Source organism: Physcomitrium patens, chromosome 18 (assembly GCF_059467195.1).
Source record: "Physcomitrium patens ecotype Gransden chromosome 18, ASM5946719v1, whole genome shotgun sequence".
Taxonomy (NCBI): Eukaryota; Viridiplantae; Streptophyta; class Bryopsida; order Funariales; family Funariaceae; genus Physcomitrium; species Physcomitrium patens.
This window is the reverse complement of record NC_143427.1, coordinates 393,243-404,614: the sequence shown is the minus strand read 5'-3', so window position 1 is coordinate 404,614 and position 11,372 is coordinate 393,243. Positions and strand designations below refer to the sequence as shown.

At 28.5% G+C, this 11,372-nt stretch overlaps 1 protein-coding gene across 2 annotated transcripts; it reads right to left on the bottom strand.

Annotated features, from left to right (window-relative positions):
• Window positions 1-1,946: 1,946 nt before the first annotated feature.
• LOC112278629 (exosome complex component RRP41 homolog) lies at window positions 1,947-5,124 on the bottom strand. Of its 2 annotated transcripts, XM_024512230.3 has the most exons (9): window positions 4,724-5,124; window positions 4,457-4,524; window positions 4,091-4,169; window positions 3,859-3,895; window positions 3,456-3,572; window positions 3,144-3,229; window positions 2,725-2,814; window positions 2,480-2,538; window positions 1,947-2,236 (listed from the first exon to the last, which is right to left on the bottom strand). In XM_024512230.3, exons 1-8 carry the CDS (start codon window positions 4,928-4,930, stop codon window positions 2,482-2,484), a joined length of 741 nt encoding a protein of 246 aa, XP_024367998.1. In that variant the 5' UTR covers window positions 4,931-5,124; the 3' UTR covers window positions 1,947-2,236; window positions 2,480-2,481. The 2 variants fall into 2 exon arrangements, with proteins under 2 accessions (XP_024367998.1, XP_024367999.1); XM_024512231.3 differs by lacking the exon at window positions 1,947-2,236 and having other exon boundaries at window positions 2,247-2,538.
• Window positions 5,125-11,372: the final 6,248 nt, after the last annotated feature.

Here is an 11,372-nt window from a genome sequence, read left to right as displayed (position 1 = left end):
AAAGAATTGAAAGGTGTCTTATATATAAGACTTGAGTTTAGATTTTTGAAGACAATCAAGAAGAGAGCTCTTTAAATTAGAAGTAGCTGGATTTGATCCCAAATAGCCTCCTTCATAGTTGTAAGTTCCATCGTGTATTTTATTTCTTTGTTTTTTCAAAAAAATTGTAAAAAATAGTTTTTGGCTCACAAACATGTCTTTGGAAAAATGTTTCTTTGGAGTCATGTTTTCCATGACAATATCATAGGTTCAATTAGTTTTATTTAAGAAAAAATAGCATATATATCTCTCAAATATTTTGAAATATCAAGAATATCCCTATATTCTTGATAATAGCATACATATCCCTAAACTTGTTAATAATAGTATATGTATTCCTAAAACTATTGATAGTAGCATAAATACCCTTCAGCTTAATAAGATATTAGAAATCTGACAATTACATTAATATTTTTGGCTTCATATAGGTCCAAATAGTGGCTTTTGTAATTTAGTATATCAAAAGATGTCTTGCATGATGTGCATTCTTACATAGATTGTTAGAAATAAAATTGTTATCTCAAAATCAACAATCTCTTTGACAATAGCCTTGGAGGTGCAATCGGCAAGATCCATCGCACTGGAAGAGGAGGGAAGATGGATCTAGTGAGGTGACAATCGATCAATCTAGGCACTACAAATCCACATGTTGCATCTACTACTCTTATAAGCAACTCAATGAAAATCATGGCACAACCTTTGGTTGATGGAGTGTAGGGTTGTCCATTTGTGATGAACAACATGGAAATCTCTTTACCAATATTGAAATCTTGACATGTATTGAGGGGCGAGTGGGCAACAAAAGGCATGTAGAGGAGACTGAAGAAGAACATGGTGACATTGTAAAAGAATTCCATAACTTGGAATCAAAGAAAGCACCTTGTAGGTCATATTTGTAAGCTCATGGTGACACTCAAATCATTTTATTTGTCGTCTATAACTTGTTGATTCTTGCACGTTTTATAATATTAACTCACTGGAAAAGGAGGGGAGATGGAACTTGCCAGTTGCACCCCAAAGATTAATGTGGAAGAATTTGTTGATTTTGGAATTACATTTTTTTTTTTTTTTTTTTTTTTTTGACAATCTTCCCTAAGAGTGCACATTATTTGGGCCCATATAAGGACAAAAATATTAATGGAATTGTCAATTTTTTAATATTTTATCAAGGTGGAAGATATTTGAGCTATTATCAACAATTCTTGAATTTTTGAATATATTAATGTTGGTCTTATTCCAAGATACATTTAGTTTTGGATTATTAAATATAATCCAAAACAGTTGTAGTAACAGAACATTTTAATAAGATATTTTACATTGGTATTAACATGTTGTCAATAAGCAACACCGTTTTTTTAAATCTTGCAAGTACTACATTCAATATGTTTTAGTCATTTCATCAATAGTTGTAATAAAGATTGTTAAAAATTGCAGAATACACATGTTCGTGAAGCTTCTCTGAAAATCCAGAATGGAAAAAAAAAATAGTCCTACGTTTCAGTAGTTCACATAAGTCTTATTTGGTTATCTTCAATTTATAAATTTTCTTTTAGATTGAATTATAATACTTCGAGTTTAAAAATTGTTCATACATTGAGTAGGTGTAGCCACTTCTGATATGTACTTTCAAACCACGTAAATAAATTTTAAGGAAACTTGAGAATAATAAGATTCAATTACTCTTTAAGTACTTTAATAGGTGAACAATGATTATATTACAGGAAGTTCTTGAAGATTTAATCGTTTGCCTCAAAAGTAGGTCTCCTACCTCATTCTTCAGCATTAATTATTACATATTTCGCATCGATGAGTGTTTCATCTAAAACATGACAAAAGTATCAGACATAGTTCCGTTTTTAACTTGAAAACATAACTATACAAGGAGGGTGGTGGAATTGAAACACATCAACTGAGTAATTTGCTTAAAAAGCTTTATATCCTTTCCACACTATGGATATTTGGTCTGCTAAACCACCTTATCAGAAGTGCCACTTCGCAACCTGGCGAAAATACCCTCCAAAATGAGAGAAGACCCTGGATCATACTCTCTTCACTAGTCATAGGAAGATAGAATTTGAATTATCAACTGTCAAATTGGATTCTCAGCATGTCCTTAACCTACCATTTCGCGGTAGTGGTTCATTTTCACGCTAAACCAGCCTCACTAATGTTCATGTACATAGCAAAACAGGCCCGTCTGCAAATAATTTTGAAGAAAGTACCGTTCAGTCATATGTGAATTTTATGATAGGTAGAAACTAAATCTGAACACCATTTACAATGCAGATATAGTATCTCTACATATAAAATCGTAATCAAGAAAGACGAACAAAACGCTCAAAGTTCACGACACAAAATTGTAAAGATGAATATCATGACAGCTCATTTCGTTGCCTACGAAAATAAATTGGCATAATAAATTAAGCAGTCAGAAGTTTGCCTTTAAATCTTGAGATGGCCCCTAGCAGAGGCCAAGGTCCTGGTATTCTCCAAAAGTTTCTGCACATCATGCAAAACCCTCAGTAGGCAGAAAATGAAACTAAAAGAAATAGGAAAGGAACAAAAAGACCCTTTTTGACAATTGTACACCGACATAAGATATTGGCCATGGGTAGTATCTTTGAAATAACGACATGAAACTTAATAGAAGGAGAACAACTCAAAACCAGTCATTGAACACCTAACCTCACGCGTAAATGTGGCTACAGCCTTGGCACCCTCTGTTGCAAGCTCCAGAACCTTCTCAAATGTTTCTATTGAAACCTTTGAATCCATCTGTAAGAGTACACGAAACAAAACTACAACAAATTACTTTCATTCAGAGGAACAGATGTCTTAATTGAAAGTTTAAAATTGAAACCAAATCTGGTAAAGAGAATAATTTTGTAACTCTACCGGCTTCAGAGCTGTGTACAACAAAGAATGGGTACTTCACCCAAGGGTAAAGGATTCTCTGTCTAAAGCAACAAGTTTTCAGGAGTCGCAACGATGACGTCAGCTACAACTCAGATTTAGTGCTAGTTTTTCAATGAAATCTCGCGAGGGGGCTCGTATAATACTTTTAACAGCAGACCTAGAAATGAAATTATGCCCAGAGGAAATACCTGCAGAAGTGACAACTTTTCAAGCTTCGGAAAATATCCGACCACTAAGTCTGGTCCTCCCCCACTGTCTTCCTGGTAATTTAAATCTGGAAAAGTGCAAAAGGTATGACTTCAGAATAAACAACAGCAACGCTCATACAAAGTTTAGGGTTTAGTGCTACATCGTGAATAGGACCACCAAACTGGTTCGAATACTAGCAGTGGTCTTGCAGATATCAACGTAGATCCATCCACCACTAGGATAATGAGGAAGCTGATACAAAGAATAGCTGTTCTTCAAGATGGTGTTGATATGAAAAGAAAGGAAGATACCCAAGAGAGGGGTGGAGTTCAGGTAGCCAGCGGCGCACGAAACAACAAGGTCTCGCATCGGAATTCCGGCATCAGCAAGTGCCATAGAAGCTGCATTAATACATGCTGCTCTAGTTCCTGCACAAAAATGCCCAGAACTTGCGTAAGAGTGCAAGCATAAGCAGAAAAATGATAATGGAGACCAACTGCTCCTAGTGCTTCCTGGTATATTGAACCCATTTTAAAGTTCTCATGCAATACGTTAAATTCCTGCCAGTAGTTTTTTCTAGTACAATCGCCTAAAGCCTTAACTACGTGCACGATAATTATCTCTCGGTTCCAAAGCTAGCAAAACAAATTGAGTATGGGCTGCAAAAACGAAAATATACAACAAACCAATTTGCCAAACATAAAAAGCACTTACCCCCGTCTGCTTGAAGGACTTGGACGTAAATATCTATCTGCATGCGAGTCAAGGAGCCATTTGAAAAAGAAAAAATAATCAGAGAGTGCACGTGTTGATCCTTATACTCCGTACAAAACAAAATCCATGAAAAGAGGTGGGAAACTATTGTAACACTCACTATAGCAAAATATATGACAATGTATGAAATTGCAAACAGTGAGTTCTTAAAGGGTTACAAAACAGCCAAAACCTGCGAACGAGGCAAAAGGTGGGTCATGATAGCAGCTTCCAATGTTTGGCCGATCACGAGAGAAAGTTCTGTTGCACGCCTGCGAATAGTCCAGGCATCACTTTCTGTAAAAATCAGCTGGGACTATCTGCGTTGATTGTTCTGCTCCATGAACTTAAAACTGAATGTGATGATGCGAGAAACTCCTCTTCTTGGGAAGTAGGAAGAAATATTGGAACACTGCCCATGCGAAAAACATTTCGAAATCATAACAAAGGCATTACACTTACTATAATCTGGCACCAATTACTAACCAACTGCTACTGGTGACTAGAGTTGCTGTGGCTTGATAAGCTAGAAAAAGGACAATATTCCCGTGCACCATACCTATCCGTCTTGCCTCGCCGTCTTCGCTCTCCTGTACTGAAAGCTGCCATGCTGTACTCACACCGTACCTATGATGATAATGAAGATAATCGAACCGAAGAGTGCAGTTAGAGGTAGCAAAATTGTCGTGAAATTGATGCAGAACCCAAGAGCGGCATGCAAAATAGAATGCGCAGATGCTAGACGCAGACGGGAAGTGATAGACGGCGATGATGGAAAATGGCGAAGGTGATGGAGAGGCGGAGGGGGGTATGAACGAGAACTAACCAGGGCTTTGTCGTGGAGCTGGTGAGCCTTGTTGTGGACCTCGTGAGGACCGTAGACAACGGCCATGACTTGGGTGTTGCCCATGTGAAAAAGGGCGGAGCCATCGGCAGAAGGGACGACACCGACGACAGCATGCAGGTGGCGCATCTCGGGAGGACGACGACCATCAAGGCGGAGGCCTTCGGGAGACACGAACTCCGTGGCCATGGAGAAGGAGAATCAACAAAAGGGGGATGATGATGGCGAGCGAAGAAGAAGAAGAAGAAGAAGGGCACTTCTGAAGCACACGATGATCGCCCGGCAGCAACAGCGAACGGAGAAGGCAGGCAGGCAGGCACGCGCACACACCCTAACTAACAACACCCAGCAGCAGCAGTGCGGCCCCCTCGTCCAAAACAGAGAGCAAAAGAAAGAAAAATATTAGGGACTCAAGGAAACGGACAAAAGGAAAAACGCTGTCTCGCGTGCCTCGCCGTCTGCTCGGTTTCACTGGCTCTGGCTCTGTCTCCCTTCCCAACACCTCCCTCACATGGCATTCATACCCCCACAAAGAATGTCTTCTAATAAAGTAGCAACTCATGTAAGTATTAGTCAAGCTATTAGGACAATAGAGAAGCCCAAGTAAGGGTACAAGATGGAGATAAATATTGTCAATCATAGAAGATTAAGAAAGACCAATAGAAAGAAGAACATCTTTAAGATTTTATATTATAAAATTGAAATAATATTTATAACAATGAGATTAAATAACACAACTAAGTATAATATGAAACACAATAATAGAATAAATGTTGTGTATCCAATAGATTAAAATGCTACAATTCTTTAAAAAAATTGATTCGACCAATAAAATTTTCAAAATCAACTGAACAACCTGTAAATATTGTTATAAATGCAACAGCTTATGACATAATCAAAATAATGAGTTTTAAGTATTAAACTAAAAAAATACTTTGATATTGAGACAAATAATGCAAGTTGTGCTATAAATGATATATTTTTTAGTAATATATTATTTTTCTAACTCAAATTTACTTCAATTAAAATATTAAAACAACAATTGATTTTGGAATCTAAACCAATATCATAGATACCAGATAATGAAGATGCTAAAATTGGAGCCATTAAATTTTATTGTGGTCTCCTAATTCCATTACTCTAAATTAAAAATGAATTTTAAAATTAATGACTTGCATAATGGTAGCTTAAACATAAATCTATGACTAAAATAAAATGAATAGATTGAAATTTAAAGTATCCCAATCAACTCTTCACAAATTACAAGTGGTTGATTCAATATTAGTCTATTTAGTCAAGATAATCTTTAAAATAAAAATTAAATTTTAATGCACTTTATACCAAATGTTGCAACAATTATATATAATAAAGACGTCAAGGATATGTAGATATATTTTTTAGATTATTTTGCTAAATTACTGAGGATCAATATTTTATAATTATTTAGAAACATTGATAAACTAAAAAATTCAACTTGTTGTTTGTAAAAAAAGACTCCTTATCTTTAATAGTCAATTAAATTTCCAAGTAAAAGAACAATCTTCAAAACTAATAAGTCTTGAATCTAGAAAAATAATTTTATTGCATATATAAAAGAAAATATTTAAATAGATAAAGTATTACAAGCAAGTGCAACAGATTGAATTGAATTTAAGCAAATAAATAAATAAAATTCAAGTAAAAAATAATAAATAGAAAAAAAAAACTTGCAAATAGATTTACATCTAAAACTTGAGTTATCTATAATAGCCAAAAAACAACTATAAGAAAAATTTATAGTATATCTATTTAGTCTTATGAGAAATTCAAGCATCTTTTAGCAAAGCAATAGAACATACAAATAAATTAAATCTAAATATTCAATATGATGTATAAAAGTTTTAAATTATGTCAAGAAAAGAATAAAAATAATAATTATTAAATAACTAAAAATAAGATGCTATTATTTAATTGAAGATGCATTCCAAATACTTTTTATTATAAGATTTTAAAAAAATATCCAATTTAAAATCTATATTGATAAATATAAGTTCAATAATATAACTCAAAAAATTATATATTTTATTTTATTTATTAATATTTTTTAATAAATTTTCAAGCCATCTTCTATTTTTTTATGGAAGATTAAAGAAAATGCAATTAAATTTAAGTACATACAAGTAATCATTATGAAAAATACCTACTATATTATTAAAGAATTATTTTTAACTTATCTTTTTAAATAAACAAATAAATAAATATATGTATGGTATATAAATAGATTATCATACATTTAATTTAAATTTATCTTTAGAATTTTATTTATATATATTTGATGATTTTTTTATATATATCATCTTAATTACTTTTTTAGAAAAGTTGGATGATGTTATAAAAAATATGAAAAGTACAATATAAGTCTCAATTTTAATAAACATATTTCTAACATTATTTAGATATGGTTTTTTTTAAAATATTTATTAAAAGATGGCAAAATTTCCCATAAAAAACATATTGAAGTAAGTAAGATAGTTTCTATGTTGAGTCTAAATGGCTAATAAATACATAAAATTAAATTTACGTAGATAAAATATTTTAGATTATGATAATTAAAAAAATTATAAATTGAATTAAAAAAATCTTAAATTAACTCACTTGACTTCCATGATTCAATTATTATGATTTCTTCTTTAATATGGGAATAGAAAAACTTATAAAATCATTCATTTAATTCCACCTTGATTTCTTGGGAAATTTGAAGGTGTAAAGATCATGTTTTATGAGTCAAGGAAAGAGGAGGGGAAGAGAAGATTGGATAAATGGTAAGGATGAGTGTGTGCTTCAATAGTGTGTATATTGTAGAATCATAGCCAATATGAGGCAATGCAAGAGAGATCCCAAATCCCTTCCCTCCTAAAGAAGATATTGAATTAATATCTATTATTTTGCATTAAGTTCTTGTGTTGTTTTATTCTCATATCATAAAAGTATGTACAAAGATTGAATCATAGAAATATGGTGGATTGTTTTAAAATTTAGGTGGGTTAATTTAATATTCACTTAGATTAATATTTTTTATATTTTTAGATAAATAATTATAATACCTAAATATTAAATTAATTCTATATTAAATATTATAATAATTTAAAGCTAAATAAATTATAAAATAATATAATTAAAAATAATTTTTTGTAATTATTATTATTATTATTATTATTATATATTTTTAGAAGACATAAATCTAAAAAAATTAAAAATATAATATATTCATATGTTATTGAAAAGAAAAAAAATAAAAAAGAGATTAATAAAATATTAAAAAAAATTATTATTATATATAAAGCAATTAGAAAGTTTTAAGTATAATAAAATATTAATAAGATCAAAGATAGTCTTAACTTTGCTTCTATGCATATTAATTATCAAATAAATCTTGGTGAAGCTTTCTAAAAACCATGAGACTTGTATGCTGAGTATTAAATTATAGGTTGCTTTCAAAGCAACTTCTTATAAGTAGAAAATATATATGACAAGTTTTAATTACAATGTAGAATTTCTATAGAAATCCAAAGATCTAATCTATATCTAAAAAAAACTTATTTGAAGTTTTTTAAAGAAAATATTAATTACCTACTATATTTTTACCTATTTTTATTTACTTATATTTATTTAGATGGTATTAACAAGAAAAAACTTTATATTTATTTAGGTGATAACAAGAAAAATTAAGTTGTTTTATATGTTAATGAAGTTAAAGATCTATGAGATGTTATTAACAATATACTTTGATTTATGTTTTATACAAAGTTAATTAATAGGTCTAATAAGCCATCAATAATTATGTATAGAAGGATAAGAAAACTACCCAATTTACTTACTTATTAACAATGCATATAAAACTATCTTAAAATAAATTTTAAGATGAAATTCCTAGAAAAAATACAAGACCTTAGTCTTATCCTTCTACTTACATTCAAGGTGATGAAACCCATGTAAAATATACGCACTTCTCTTCCTACAAGTACTACTCTAAACACTAGTTATTATAGTTTTTATTAATAAAATATGTTATTTATTTTTTTCAATTTTAACTTCAATATATTTTTTAAAAGCACTTAATTTTCTTACATACCTTGTAGAGTCTTCAAATCTTATTCCAATTTTTTATAATAGCATTCCAAAGTGGTAAAATTACTTTTATCAAATTTTTGAGAATATACACAAAATATCCTTAATAAAATTAAAATTAATTCTATTTTTTTTAAAAATAAATTATAATATTTAATTAATATTAATTTATCCCAATTTGATATTTTTATAGTGATAGAATCTGTTTAAATCGAATAAAAATCCTACTTTCTACATAAATCACTAAACAATTATAAGATTTTTTCTTATGCTTCTTTTGTCCACTAGTTAACATTTATAAGTTTTTAATAATTAATGTAAGAAAGTAGAAGAAAAATTTAGATATTGGTCTTAATAATTAAATACTGTATATTATAATTAAAATAAATATACTAAATTACCAATGATAATTATTTCTAAGACTTACTAAGATTCTATTTATATGATTATTTTTCTAAAAGACTCTTGTAACTTATAAGACCTTTGAAATCCTAAAAAATAATTATATAATCAAATATACAATTTAATCTTAAATATTTTATACCTAAACTACTTAAAAACTTTGTTAGATAAATCTAATAAAATAAGATGCATTATTAGGTTACATTTGACTAGAAGAAATTGAAGTAACTAATAACAAGGAATAGTAGTAGTAGGATGTTGAGTGCATATATCTTATATGGATTGTAGCATATTTGGAGTGGTTATAAGGATAAGAATAAAGCTTTGTAATTTCCCTAAGACAACCTACATACCACTTGTGAGTCTTGGTGAGGCTCAAATCTTTGACCATACAATCAAGTTATTCTTCAAGTATATCTCAAATGCCTAATTTTTTAAATTTTTACTTCAAATCTAAATATTGTAATTTTTTTTATAATAACTCAAATCCACTTTTTATTGGGTGTAATTGGAAAGATTAAAAATATTTGTACAAAAAAATTCATTTTTTACCATAGCTTTTAATAATTTACTAAATAAAAATCTAATATCAAAATTGTGTTTAATTTTAAAATATAATTTTAAAAAATGTTATTCTTTAATTTTTTATTTTTTTATCTCATTTCTTTTTTTTGATTGTGCTTCTTAAATGAAACCACTTACTATTAATAACTCTTAATTGAAGTAACCTTAAAATCTTAATCAAAGAATAGATTTAAATTTTACTATGGGTAGGCAATAAATCAAATAATAAAGAATGAATGACCAAAATAAAGAATCAATAAAACAAATAAAAAATAATCATTAGATAATAATAATTTAATAAAAATAAGCATAAATAAAATAAAAAATAATATTATGCATAAAAATAATATAATTTTTTAAAATCAGATACAAAGTTAGGTCTTATAGTTTGTACTAGACGTTTGTAAGTATACAATATAATTTATAGAATATAAATACGATTATCTGATATAAACACCACCTAAAATTATAAAAAAATCATCAAGCCTTCAATTATTTGATTAAAAACAAGATGATTGCCACAAGAGGTATTACAAATGTTGGACTTACCAAGAAAGTTAATGCAATGATTCTTAAATTGACTGCTTTCTAAAGTAAGAGAAGTAAGTAAATAAATTTGTATCTAATCTAATAATTAAAAAATAGAAGGTAATAGCAAGAACATAAGTAGAAACATCTATAGATACAAATAGAGATAAAATATTTTTGAAAATATCAATAATTAATAATTAAATATTAAATATTATAAAAAATATACAAATTGTATATTGCACATAAATCCAATAGAATGATTAATTCAAAGAGAGTAGACACAATCAAAAATAAGGTCTTTTAAAACAATTATCAACTTGGTAAATAAGAATTAATCTTTGAATGGAATTATTATAAAAAATGTTGTTTTTTATCATTAAATTTTTTTATAAATAAATATTTATATAATAGATTTAATTTAAATAATATAATTAGAATTTTTTATACTAAATTTTAATTTTTTTGTAAAATAATATTATCAAAGAATTCTAAAGAAAAATAAAGAAAAATATTATTGGATTAGAATTACTGTATCAAATTTCAAAAATATGGTATCAATTATTTGTGAAGATCAAAATCAAGTATATGATTCTAAAAAAAAAATATGAAACTTATTTTTTATTAATTTTAGGTTTAAAAAAATTAAGATATTAAGATTAAAGATTAGTTTTAAAAGTATAAGACTTGCTATATAGTGTTCATAGTAATGATAGTTTTTTCTAAGTAATTAATATATGTAAGAAAATTCTTTATCCAAATAATTTTTACTACTAAAAAAACATCTAGTTTTGTTTTTAGCAGTAGTTTATAATAATCTATTCTTTTTGTTCAAACGATTATAAGTTACTAGGTAATATAATAAGATAAACAAGTATTTAGAATTAAGAATTAAGAAGAAACAATGAATTTGTGAGAGCAAAGTAAATACATATTAGAATTAATGCAACTAACTCAAAAGAACTTGGCTTCTATAATAGTAATCACTAATAAAAATAAAATAAAATAAAACACTATATATTAATCAAAA